The 14,235-nt window shown below is 41.3% G+C and overlaps 1 protein-coding gene across 1 annotated transcript in view; it reads left to right on the forward strand.

Moving 5' to 3' along the window:
* The window catches only part of LOC308322262 (glutamate receptor 3-like), a gene marked incomplete at both ends in the record, with an annotated part of 55,793 nt that extends 41,846 nt beyond the window's left edge, over positions 1–13,947 (forward strand). Inside the window, 3 exons of the mRNA XM_080773458.1 lie at positions 3,865–4,112; positions 11,742–11,856; positions 13,702–13,947. Of these exons, the coding sequence (XP_080629584.1) occupies positions 3,865–4,112; positions 11,742–11,856; positions 13,702–13,947 (609 nt within the window). The remainder of the gene's footprint in view (positions 1–3,864; positions 4,113–11,741; positions 11,857–13,701) is intronic.
* Between the last annotated feature and the right edge of the window lie 288 nt (positions 13,948–14,235).

A 14,235-nucleotide genomic window follows, 5' to 3' on the forward strand; every position in this document is an offset into this window, starting at 1 on the left:
TTGTATTTGCATTGAAATAGAATGCCCCCCCCCCCCCCCACACACACACACACACACACACACACACACACACACACACACACACACACACACACACACACACACACAACCACCAGATCCTCCACTTCATCTATGCGGGGGACATTCATCATTTTGACTTTTTAATTTGCGTTATATAGCTGTCGCCTCTCATCCTCAACCCTCTCCTGTGACGAACACCACCAAACAAACATTACTGGAATGCATAAAGGCAACAATGCGCCTCAGTTAAGTCAAGGTTAATGTCTTTGTTTATTAATACCGATGTGTCACAGGAAGATTTGCCGCTTCGCAAATTGATTGTTTATCAATTTGGAGACAGTGATTTGGCGTCGGGAGCCGTGGGACATGCAAAAGGCATGATGATTGATGTCACCGTGTCTGGCTCTCACACAATGCATTCCACCTGCTCTTTGTCCTTCCGTCTGTATGTTTACAAGATCAAGGTTCAAGGGTTCAAGATTGTACTGTATTGTTACATCCTGTGTACATGAGAGGAAAACTTATTTTGGTTTGGCTTCCTATGATATGCAGGGTCATGTCGGGTGGACATTCTGCGTCCCCAGCGCCACCTGGTGGTCACCAGTTTTGGCTTTCGTTGCCAATTAGCCCATTATAAAAAAAAGAAAGAAAATGTAATTATATTATACATGTAATGTGCATGTCATCACCTGCTCACCAGATTAGAGGAATTTTCAAAATATGGATTATAAAAATAAAAATAAAAGAATATAAAAAAACTCGTCTTATCGTCCATGGCAATCAGTGCATAATTGGATTCAACTCGTCTTAACGTCTCTAGCACTTAAACTGTTTTAATATAATGTTTTCTAAATTCCCCAGTGGTCTAGCATAGTCCAAACTGTGTTGTGGTTGCATGGGTAAAGTAGCTGCCCACCACCACAGAAGTCTAGAGTTTTGAATCCTCTGGTTTGGCCCAGTGTCTAAACTCTAAACCGACACCAGCAATTCCCACGGGCTGAGGGCAGCTATAGCGCCTGACAGCAGGGAGTGTTGAACGGGAGGAGTAGGACAGAGGTGCTACATACGTCCTCCCGGTAGGCGCTCCTCACTGACGGGTGTGCCAGTACGTACGGTGGTGCAACAGCAGTGGCAAGACTGTTGGGGGGAATTACAGTGCACGCATTACGCATGCACTGTACACACAGTATAGGCCTACAGAAATACCACACACGGCTCACAGATACTACAATGCACGCAGTAACAACTCGGGAACAGAGAGCCTGGGATGTCTGGACTCTGGATGCAAAAATAAATCCAGTGGCGTTGAATAATTTAATTGATGCTTATTATAGATACTGTAGCGCCACGCTCACCCAGATTCCACTGACTTGCAGGAGCTGCTGAAGCAGCTAATGTGTGTATCTCTAAGCATGTTTTATACTTAGCTGCGTGCCGGTGTTGTGCACTGCATGGCAAGCAGTAGAGTGGTAACCAAAATGTTGTAGGCTATCTCAATGTTGTTCTTTTTCTCCAGAATGTAAAAATAATAATAATAATAAATGTATGGTCTGAAATAAGGTAAAGTATACACGATTTGAACATGCTTGAAAATTTGACATTTTAGGCCTAATATTTCTACACCTGTAGAGCTTGTAGAGCGACTATTTTGGCGGATCAGGCATTCCCCCGCTCAGCGTGCTGCCTTGTCTCTGCATGGCCCATGTTGTTCTTGCTCGCTTTCTTGCTTGAGTCATAAAGAAAATGGTTGTAATAATAATTTAGCATAAAAGAGTGTTATAGCGTAGATCAGGGGTTCTCAACCCGTGGGTTATTTTGGGGGGAGTCCCCAAATTATTTTCTAAATGATTTGCAACTGAATGGCTGGAAAATGGAAATGAAGAGTTTACATAGTACACATAGTACATGCATAAACCTTCCTTGATGATTATATCTGGTTTCAGTATTTATTTATCATATATTTTAGGTTATTTTTGCAGTCACTGTATTGGGGGTGGGGAGGGGGGGGGGGGGGGGGGCAGGGTTCGCGAGACATGGCCAAAGCATTTCCCGGGGTCCCCAGACAAAAACGTTGAGGGAACCCCTGGCGTAGATTACTACAAATGCAGTGCTCAACGTCGCCAAGATTGCAACGTGAGCAAACAAATGGATTTTCCCCACATCAGACCCCCCATTCCACTGATCGTGATCATTTTGAAATGAACCGTGCATTTTATAAACGATTAACCTCATAATGCCAATCATTACGGAACCTTAATTGGATTTTTTTTTCCTTCTTCTTTTTCCACACTATTCTAGACGTTGTATCACATGTTGCTTTAAGGCTGTCAATTTGGCTGAATGGTTAATATTTGTTTTAAGATATCACTGACTGCCATGGCAAATATAATTTCAGTGCTTATTTATCATCCCATTTAGAAGTAATTGGTCTAGAGCAGACACCACTATATTTCAAAAGCTACTGTAATATTTCAGTCGTTCAATGAGGCTCCCGATGCTTTCCGCACATACTTTGTCACCGATGGATTTTCTGTCCTATTATTTATCCTCATTTGTTATTTTTTGAACTGGTTATGTGCTCCACACTCAACAACGCAGAGTTCTTGCCAGTTCATATGTGTGATGTAAACACAGCATTATAGCTTAGATCCACATTTTTACAGCATTTAGCCTTTTCTTTTGCACCACTGCCATTTTTTAGGAAATAATTATCCCTCAAAGTTGCAGCCGAGCCCACTAAATCGCTTGTTGTTTGTGGGCCAAATTATCCGCCCTAGTCCAATTTGCATAGGATTAGCTATGCATGCTGCCCAGCAGCGCTTCAACCCTCTTACTGAGCGGGTGAGGTCTGATTCCTCACCTGCGGTGAGCCTTGGGCCGTAGCCATGGATGTTTATGCCAATGATTCTTAAACCTCTTCATGTCAAGGACACCCCCAAATTAGTATGTATTTGGACCGCCATTTGACAATATTTTGTGCCATTTTAATTGAAGCTTTAAAATCTCTGTGTTGTTATTCGGGTACCTCTGCCTGATTCGCTGCCTTGTTTCTGCTTTTAATTTAATGTTTTGTGTTTTGTGCTTTTTTTTGTTGCTTTTCTCTTATTTGCTCTGTGAAGCACTTTGCGCTGCAGCCATGTCATCTAAAAGATCTAAAAGCTCTCAACGCATCGCCCCGCAACACGTTGTGAGCTTGTAGATCGGATATTTTCGAATACAAGTAAACTTGCAGGGTCCCTGCATGGGGAATCAGTTTCATTGTCACGTCACAGGTGTAAATCAGCAAGCTCCATCATTTTGTTTGTTTTCCAAGAGGAAAGAACAAAGAAGTGGACACAGAGGCAGAGTAAAAAGAAGGGAAAAAAGGCAATATATGTATACACGTAGCATAATAAGCAGCAGGTATTTACATGAGGTCAGGCATCAGATGCTAAAGAGGTACTGTAGGTCCACATAGCAGCACGTATGAGTTTGGACATACACTAAGTTGCATACAAAGGTAGTTTGTCGCATTAGGCAAAATCTTCACAGATACTATAGCACTGCCTTTTGCATGATGTGTTATGAAATGGATCCTGTGAGGTCTTGTACTTTGTGATCTTTGGGTGGTTTGCTATGAGCCCACCAATGCAATGTTCTCCTGAAGTATTCGAAGACATCACATACGCCATATTCCCAGATGTCTATGAATACTTCAAGCTGCGTTTCGCGATCGAAAACAAAAATGACCATGCAGTACAAGAACACGTCACAAGATCTATTCTGCGTGTCTAAATGCTGTGATTTCTAAATCGCTTCTCTCCTCTCTCCCTCTCCCACCCCCCCCCCCGCCCCCGAACACAGCGATCCAAAATCGCAGTGTATGAGAAAATGTGGTCGTACATGAAATCTGCCGAACCCTCGGTGTTCGCTAAGACCACGCCCGATGGGGTAGCCCGGGTACGAAAGTCGAAGGGGAAGTTCGCCTTCCTCCTCGAATCCACCATGAACGAGTACATCGAGCAGCGGAAGCCCTGCGACACCATGAAAGTGGGAGGGAACCTCGACTCTAAGGGCTACGGCGTGGCGACGCCCAAAGGCTCAGCATTAAGGTGGGTGGAATAATATAACAATGTACTCCATGTTGTTATAGTACTCCACCTACCCTGATGTCCTTCTGTTGTCATTCTCTTCTCTTCCTCCTCTTGTTTTTGTTGTGGACACAGTAGGTAACAGTGTTTTTTATGCATTTGGATACCACGGTATATTCATGATTATTCGTGTTAATGTATTGTGTGTGTGTGTGTGTGTGTGTGTGTGTGTGTGTGTGTGTGTGTGTGTGTGTGCGTGCGCTAGTTGTTGACTTGTGATAATATGTCAAGTGAATTTCATAATATCATATTGCCAGAGCTGACAATCATTCCACTTCTCCCGTTTTCTCTTATGGTTGCTTCTCTCTCTCTCTCCTTTGATCTCTCCGTCTGTCCTGTATGCCGTCTTTTTTACCTGACTGTTGTGATGTCACTTTTAATTTAACAGTTCAGCGGTTTTTCAATTTAGCCTTTTAGAGCCGCTCTGTCACTTGTGACGAACGTTAATTGCATGATGTTTGTTGTTGTTGTTGCTGCTTTTCTTCTCAATGACGAGTGTCCCAATCCCGCACACTTCAGTTCTAAACAAAATGTAACCCTTCATGCCACCTTTTCCAAGATTTAACAGTCTTTGCCTTTTTTGTAGAAAGCCTTTCTTAACCTCTCCGCATTCCTTAAATTCTTAAACAATTTGTCCTTTTTCCTAGAACCATTCCAATTAACAGATGGCATTCCTCGTGTTAAGCCCCTCTGCACAAGTGGTAGCCTCTCTACCAGTCTGAAGTTTTGATTTTCTATCATTCTGATGATTCGTGCTATTATGATCATTACTATTATTACCATTGCATTAGATTTCTCACGGACCTGTGCATTTACTTACAAGCTATGTTTTATCGTTTCAAGAAATGCTGTTAACCTGGCAGTTTTAAAACTGAATGAGCAAGGCCTCTTGGACAAATTGAAAAACAAATGGTGGTACGACAAGGGAGAGTGCGGCAGCGGGGGAGGTGACTCCAAGGTCAGCCTCGATGATGTCACCACAATCGGGTACCATAGTGCAGAGTAATCGGCAAGGCTGTTGCAACGACCCACCCAACCAAAACCAAACCGACTGTCCCACTGCCCTATGGCGCAGTACTAAATTATAACCAAAAAAGGTCTGGCCCAGGCTATTTAACAATTCACATCAAACTAAGGAACACTTTCTTGACAAGCAGAAATATATATAGTATAGGCTATTCAAAAACATGGTAATTTGTTGATGTACAGCAGTGGTTCTCAAACATTTTAATTGCAATGACCCCCATAACCCTTACTGTTCCATTTGTGTACTCGTAGAGTTACAGATTTGTTAGGGTTTAAGGTTTCCTCTACCCCACATTGAGAACCACTGATATGTATGGACGCAACTAAGAATCATGATAGATGGAGATAGTTGTGATTGCTTCCTTTCCCTTGCTTGAAAGTTGAGATAGGTCAATTGTAGCGTGACTTAGGCTGCCCTGCAGTTGTGAAAGGAAGAATTTGAATTTCTCCGGCCTTATGCATATGTAGGGCAGCTAACCTTGTGACACAGACTTTGTTTATAGCTAGTACGAAGACATCTACTGAACATGCCAAATTCATGATATTTGATATTTGGTGATGTATTTATATGGCATTGAAATGGATGCGATCAATTCCAGGAGAAGGTGAAGTCTGTTTTATCATAACAGCGCCAAGGAAAGGTCAAGGCTTTGCAATAAGTTACTATAGCTAATCCCAGTCTTATTGCTGATCCCAGTATCCATGCATCCATGACACTGGCAGGCAGTGGAGAAGCCGTTGTGGACTGGGCTCTTAAACAAAGCCAGAAATGTTGGTTTACTCCCAAATGAGCGAAGCCTCAGCCGAGGCCCGTAGGGACGCGAGGCGAACAGCGGAGTCTTGAGGGGACTAAGCATTTAGCAGGCAAACGTGAGAATTCTAATTAACACAGAGAGTGGAGTTCTGAACTCTGATGGGGTACTGGCTCGTATGACTCTGGTCAAGTTTGAAATGTTCATGCATAAACGACATACATCAGTGATTCTCAAGCTTTCTACCACCCAGGTTGATATGCGATGGTGGCCATGGACCACCATTTGATACTTTATTTTTTTTTATCCTCAAACTCTGGGACACTATAATCCTCACTGTTTATTTAACTCTGAGAACGTACAAATAGAACGGTTCCATGTGTACGCTCTCAGAGTTCTCTCGTTTCTATGAGACGAACAGACCCATAAGTGCCCATTTGGACCCCTGGTGGTCCCACAAGCTGAGAAACAGTGATGTACGTTATATCCGGTGCCTACTGTATGAAGTGTATTCTCTCTCTCTCTCTCTCTCTCTCTCTCTCTCTCTCTCATGAAGCATGAGAGAGAGAGAGAGAGAGAGAGAGAGAGAGAGATAATGCTTTTAATGATTTTAAGCAGTCATGCGTAATGGCCTACATGGTCCTTTAACGACCATAAGAATTCACTCTTTGCCAGTCTGTGGTCCAATGACAAACGACGTGCCCATTATGGAAGATAATGGTGCACAGTTGTGAAGTCCTCACTCCCCATCATGCTACTATGCAACAAGTGGCATATTGTACAAGCTATAAGGCATAATGTTCTTTACCATTCGGGTCAAGTTCCATTGACGAATGACCCCCGGCGCGCTGGCGGGACGCATGCTTTGATTTGGGCCTGGCTAATTGGCTTGATTACAGATTAGCTTGCAATGGCGCTGTGGGAATGTCGCATGTGTCGTGGCGCGGGCGACGCTTAAGATGATTTGGCATGAAGCAATGCTGGACTGCGATGAATTGTCCATGTCCGCTGTGTCGTTGTTTTAACATGGCAGCATGGCTGCAGGCCGTGGTGATTTTTTTTTAACTTTTATTTTTAATTAAGTAAAAGTATCAATACTGCAATGTAGAAGTCTGGAATTAAAAATGTACTTGAGTAAAAAGTACAAACGTATTTTTGGTATAAAAATGTACTTGAAGTAGCAAGAAAGTTCTCATTGTGCAGAATATCCCATTTCAAGGTTTCAAATGTATGAAAATATTTTGAAAATGATCTTCAAGCTCACAATGTGTCACAATGTGTCACATTGTGAGCTTGTAGATCGGCTATTTTCAAATGGTCTAAATGTATAGTAGTGGCTAATGTATGTTTTGTAATAATAATCCAAATCTACAAAGTAACTATACTATTCAAATAATTGTAATGGAGTAAAAGTACAATATTCTGACATGTACTGTATAGGAGTAGAAGTAAAACTATTGGAAATACTCAAGTAAAGTACACATACTGTACTTAATTGTACTTAAGTACAGTACTTACTGTACTTGGTACTTGGTTACTTTCCACCACTGGCTGCAGTCTCCCTAAAGCTCTCTGTGGCACTGCATGGTTCTTAGTGTTTGGTATGGGGGACCACCAGAGGAGAGGGTACACTCTTGAGTTAAATAAGCACTCTGGTTCATTTTACAGTGTAGAATTGGGGTTCCAGTATAGGGTTTAGTTCAGTGATTCTTAACCTTTTTTCAAAGGACTCCCTAGGACTCAAAAGACTCAACATTAGGCCATGAAATGGCCCAATTATGCCCCAAATCTACACTGTAAAATGTGGCGACGTTGAGAAACGGTGGTCTACTGTATATGGAAATGAGTTTTGTCCAATGTTTGCATTGTTAACCATTGCCATATGTTCTATTACTGTAGTCACTGAGCGCAGTGCTTCAGGAAGCCTCCTTGGGGTACTGAGGGGTATGTATGTATGGGAGGCGTATCAAAGCATCTCTCCCTCTCTAGTGCTGCCATCAGTCTCTTGTGCACAGGTATGTACCCTACTCCCACTTGGTGGGCCGTGAGGATATCACAAGAGGGCAGGGCTGTCACCATTACACATTTAAGCTGACGATTAATTGTCACACAAATTATTTCGATTAGCGATTTAATTGATTTTTTCTTTCATTGGAACGTTGCAGAATAACTGACACGTAATTATTTATTTATTTTCATTCCTTACGACACATCACAGTGACATGTTGTAAGCTTGTAGATCTGCTATTTCTGCTATTTTTGGAACATTTTGAAAATGTATGGACATTTTTCAACATGGATACGATTGACGGTTATGCAAAAAATAATTGCGATTATCTCAAGTAATTGCCATTATGTAATAATTGTGACAGGCCTACAAGAGGGCCCGGCCCTCACATAACTGGTAACTCTTTTTTAGTGATTATAAAAACTACATATATAAATAAGTTCCATTTATCCAAGCTGGAACACCATCGATTACTTGATGATTAAAATAATCATCGTTTGAAAATACACCCATCTGACCACTTAGCTTAAGTGTTAGAACAAAAAGGTTATTGTTGTAAAAGCTCTATAGTGATCATTGCTATGGGGTGTTTGTTGTCTCCCTGTACCTCCAGCTCTTTATTAAACCCAAAATACATTTTCAGGTGGGTTGCCCACTTTCATCCAATCAGGAGAACGTACAGCTTCAATTTGATTGTGTTCCGGATTCCGGATCCAATTTTGTCCTGGCATTTCGTTGTGTAATTTCTTCCAATGTCATTAATGTTCTCTCTCCTGATTAGATGACGTGACAATGCAAGAGCTGGAGAGACCTGTTACTTTGTTTGTTAGTTCAAGTTTAGAATTTGGTTATAAGTCATGTACAAATATGACATTTCATACAATGGAAACAAAATCAAAGCACCCCCGGTTGTGACCCCTCAAGTGGTTGCCAAATTATTTTGGGGGGGTCCCCAGACACACAGTGCATGCATTAACTCTTTAATGATTATATCTGGTTTAATTATTTATTTCTGATGTATTTTCTCTATTATTAAGGTTATTGTAGCGGTCTGGGGCTGAGTGGCCGTCGCGAGACATGGCTAAAGCATTTCCGGGGGTCCCCAGGACCCAGCCAAAAAACATTGAGAACCCCTGCTTTAAGTGGTCAGATGGGTGGGCCTGGGCCTTGAACGCTTTCAGGATTGTAAAGTGGGCCCTTATGCAGAAACGGGTTGGGAACCACAATCTGGAACCACTGAACTGATCTACTCTGTGACCCCTACTCCACCGGTTGGGAACCAGTCCATGAGCCAGACCTCCAAAATCAGAATGTTATGAATTGAGTGGGCAAAACCATACCGATATGAAATTGTTTATAGGATTAATATATGATAACCCTTCCACAGTATAGTACATTTATCATATTTTCTATTTTTTGCATATTTTCCTACATAATGCCTAATTTGCATATTTAAATATTTCAGAAAATGTGTAATACATTGTGTTCGTGTACGTAACCACCGAGTGGCGCGCTACAAGCTTGTAGGTCTGATATTTTTGAAAGAATTTAGAAGAATTTTATCCTATAAACAATTTAATATAGGTATGGTTTTGCCCACTCAATTCATAATTAATGTTCTAATTGAGGTCTGGCTCATGGACTAAGAAGTGGTTCTGAACTGAACCGGTTCCCAGCCTGTGTGTTGCTAGGCTGCGGCTCACCCAGTAGTGGAAAAAAGTACTCAAATCATTTACTGAAGTAAAAGTGTCAATACTGCAATGTAGAAATACTCTGGTACAAGTAAAAGTCCGGAATTCTAAATGTAATGGGAGTAAAAGAACAAAAGTATTGTCATGAAAATGTACTTGAAATACCAAAAGCAAAAGTACTCATTGTGCAGAATGTCCCATTTAATTTTCTTTTTTTTTTTTTTTTCAAAATACTTTTGAAATGGCAGATCTACAAGCTCGCTTAGTGACGCATTGTGAGCTTGTAGAACTTCTATTTTCAAATGGCCGAACTATAACTGAAGGGGTTAGTAAGTACTGTAACAACTAAACTTTTCAAATAAATGTAGTGGAGTACAATATTTGGATCCGAGATAAGTAAAAGTATTGGAAATTGGAAATACCCAAGTAGGCCTAAAGTACAAATACCTCAAACTTAAGTAAATGTACAGTGGTGGAAATGTACTTTCCACCACTGCTTTTATAGGAGCAACAAAGCGGAGGCATTCGGTTCAACACACACACACACACACACACACACACACACACACACACACACACACACACACACACACACGTGACACACGTCTTCCCTTTGCCCTCAGGCGTAACATGCTGCAGTGTAGATTGAGTTTCAGACACAGAGCATGTTACAGGGTAATTGCATTGTTAATCAATGTCTTCTCTGAGCCAACACAATGGCCGCGTCCTGGCAGTCTGCTGCTAAGCGTTTGGCTATGAGGGATATACAGTGGTGTAATCTTCTCTCTGTGCATAATGCATCGCACTGCTCCCCTTGGGGGACATTGTTCACCGGGAGCAGCCGGGTCACTCGTTTATCGATAGACTGTTTTCTTTTCGCCTCCGTTGGTTGCTTTTTCTATTTTTAGAGAGTGCAACACCTTTGGGATTGATCCGAGGCTAGTGATCCACAAAACTGGTTCATGAGCAAAGGAAACACCATCTTTAACAGTTATTACCCGTGTTCTCCACGATATCGTTTCCACCGTCGCCGCACGAATGCGAGGCGGCGTAAATGTAACGTTTAATGTCGTTTTAATGGTGTGTTCGACATCACATTTATATACCTCGCAATGTTACTTCGGGTCTGGTAACACCGGTGGTTTTAAAATGTTTGAAACATGTAGATTGAGCAGAATGTGGGGTTGATTTCTCTTCTTTCAGGTTTAGTTAGAAAGCACTGCAGAGTTTGGTTGTGTGACACGGGTCATTTGACATTAATCTCTCATGTAATTGGGAAATAAAGTGTTCTTGGTGATATGGCTGGATATGGCACCTCAGGATTTGTTGTTGCATAGATGCCTGGGTACAATAACACGGGCCGTGGTTTGGCTTGGATCAAGCAAAAATGATTAACAGTCTTAACCCCGGGAATCCCTTTTGGTGTTAGCATTATGTTATGCTTTAGCTATTGAAAAATAGCAGATCTACAAGCTCATACAAGCTCATAGCGCGCCACTGAGTGGCGCCCTACGAGCTTGTAGGTCTGCTATTTTTGAAAAATCGAAGAACGATTGACATAGAAACATAGCTTTTTCAGAAAACTGTCAGGATATAGAAGACCTTTTTAGAATCTGATCTCAGGTCAGAATGGGTTAAAGGTAGTGGCGTGCAAAGATAGAAACAGGTGTTTACATTTTGACGGCAAATTCTATTTTATATTTTTCTGTTTAAGAGAAGGTTCCTGTTGGATTGAACTTGTTGAATTAAATACTGTTCAGAAAGTGGCTCCAAGTTTATTACATGCCACCCCCCCCCCCCCCACCCCCCTAAACCAGTACGCCCATGGACATTCCTTCTATATACAGACTAGCAGATCGTACCGTGGGTACCTGCCTGTCGCCCTGTAAACAGCGCCTGCCGATTACTCAAAGCGATATGGGTAGGTCCTGGCTTTAGCATAGGGCTTATCGATGAAGGTAACAAGCTATAGAAATGCCTGCTGTCTTGTCATGTTGCCACGGCCAGGTGCCCTGCCTTATCGCTTTGTATAAAGTATGTTAGTCATTTTAAAACAGTTGAATAACATAAAATAACATAATATAATGTTATTTATGTTATTTCCCACGTGAAGAACTCCTGTAAACCTTGCAGTATTGAAACTCAGTGAACAAGGCATCTTAGACAAGCTGAAAAACAAATGGTGGTACGATAAGGGTGAATGTGGAACCAAGGACTCTGGAAGTAAGGTCAGTGAGCTGCAGGTCTTTTTGACGTACTGTTCATATGCAAAGACCAGAACATCTATAGTGTACATTTACTGTTCATATGCAAAGACCAGAACATCTATAGTGTACATTTTCTTTGTGATAAACATTTTTTTTTTTTTTTTTTTGTTAGTATTTGAGGCTTTATTTTTTGTGTGTTTTCTTCTGCCACAGACTGTAATGACAATTTGATGTGGCATTAACTCATGGCACTTAACCCCAAATTCTGAGTTGAAAGATCTTTTCTTTTTATTAAATTTTTAGCTTTTATGGCCATGGAAATTGGACACTTTTTGATACAATATTAAACAGAGGAACTCATTTTTTAATTGTAATCGCTTGGGGAAACGTAAAAGTGCCTAAAATATATATCTCAATTGACTTGACTAGTCTTTCACCTCAACAGTTAGTTATAAAGTGCTGTTTTCCCCCCTCATTTTCACTCTTGACATTCATGATTCTTTAACCATTATGCTGCTGTTTCTATTCACCAAATCATTAATTCAAATTTGATTTATTTGTGTTCTTGCTAATTTGCATAGATATGTCAATTAGATTCTTTAGCCTCCTGTGATGTGATGAACAAACAGCGCCTCTTGTTTGTTGTAAACAGTAAAATCTGAACTAAAGTAAAAGTCTTGTATTCAAAATTGTACTGTACTGTAAAGTACCAACAAAGTCAAAGTAGGCCTACTCATGTAGAATGTCCCGAATTTCCTTTTTTTCGAAGGTTTTCAAAAATTGTAAACATCTTTCGATTCAACGTGCACACTACTCATTGTGCTGTGCACGTTGTGAGTAGATTGTTTATTTCCCAAATAGATCAAACTATACAATAGTACGTTTTGTAATCTAAATCTACAAAGTAACTTCAAATAACTGTAGTGGAGTAAGAAGTACGTACAATATGTGCCTCTGATATGTTAGTGGAGAGTAGTAGAAATATAAAGTATTGAAAACTGGGAATATTCAAGAAAAGTACCTAACTTTACACCACTGGAGCTGAAAGGGAGAGGCTCTGTTTGAACATTACAAGAAGTTGAGGAATGCAATAAACCAACAATTTAACCCTCTGAGATTTAGCCAAGGCCACCGGCGCACACAGATCAGCATCATTAGATACGCATTTGTGTTTGATGATGTTCACACTTATAGGGTTAAAACTGCAAATAGTAAAACTCTCATGAACAAATTGTTAATGGCTTGGTATAGGTAAACAGCAGCAAAATGGTTTTGATGCAGTTCTTAAAACCTAAAGCTTTTTTTCCCTCCTCGATCTTTTAATGGAACTACCATCCATCTAGTAATTAACTGTAAATTGGCTGTAGGCCTACTGTATGACATTGTTGCCATGCAGTTAAACATACATGTCGCGACAGGGCGGCCTACGCGATACTGACCAGCTTCCTATAACATGGTCAAGAGCAGGCAGAAACTCAGCGCAGGGAAAGCTCTACATTCACCAACAGATCGAACATAAGAGTTGGCTCGTTTTCTCCCCCAGCGGAGGCTTGTTTGACTCTGGGAGTCGGAAGGTCCTCGACTTTCTTGACATCCACAGGAAAACCTGTTCCGCTTATAGATTACGAGAGTCAACCTTAGAACCCCCATTACTTCTTCAACCTTTTGTTGTTCATAGCCCTTTATACTCTATAATCTGCCATTGGTAGTGCTAGTAAAGACATGGCGAGTTAACTGTAGAGTTTGTAGATTCATAGTCTACTAGACTGTAAGGGATAATCTTGAGGTGTTAGAGGCTGTGCTTGTGATCTGTATTCTGTCCTCTCCACTGCAATGCTCTAACTATGCTCCTAACCTTCCCCCCAGGACAAGACGAGCGCGCTCAGCCTAAGCAATGTGGCTGGGGTCTTCTATATTCTGGTCGGAGGACTGGGGCTCGCCATGATGGTGGCCCTGATAGAGTTCTGTTATAAGTCACGGCAAGAAACCAAACGCCTGAAATTGGCAAAGAATGCCCAGAACTTTAAGCCGACTCCCCCGACCAACACCCAGAACTTTGCCACATATAGGGAAGGCTACAATGTCTACGGAACTGAGAGCGTGAAGATTTAGGGGTACGATGTGCATGCTCATTCTTTCCCCACACCTCAAAACGCTAAGATAATATGAATAATATATTTTCCTGCTGTGTCACGCACAATACATTATTCATTTGTCAGGTTTTCTTTTGCGGAGCTGTTGCTCGTAATTTTGTTTTGTTCAGTGTGACACTGGTTTGCATTGCAGCCGTAACGCCCAAATGCTTGACAGGGACTTCCACCACAAGTGGATATGACATTGAATTTCCCCTCTGGGATCAATAAAACAAAATCTAATCTAAAATCTAATCTTGATACTTCA

This window comes from Protomyctophum bolini (genome assembly GCF_963924005.1).
Source record: "Protomyctophum bolini genome assembly, chromosome: 10".
Taxonomy (NCBI): Eukaryota; Metazoa; Chordata; class Actinopteri; order Myctophiformes; family Myctophidae; genus Protomyctophum; species Protomyctophum bolini.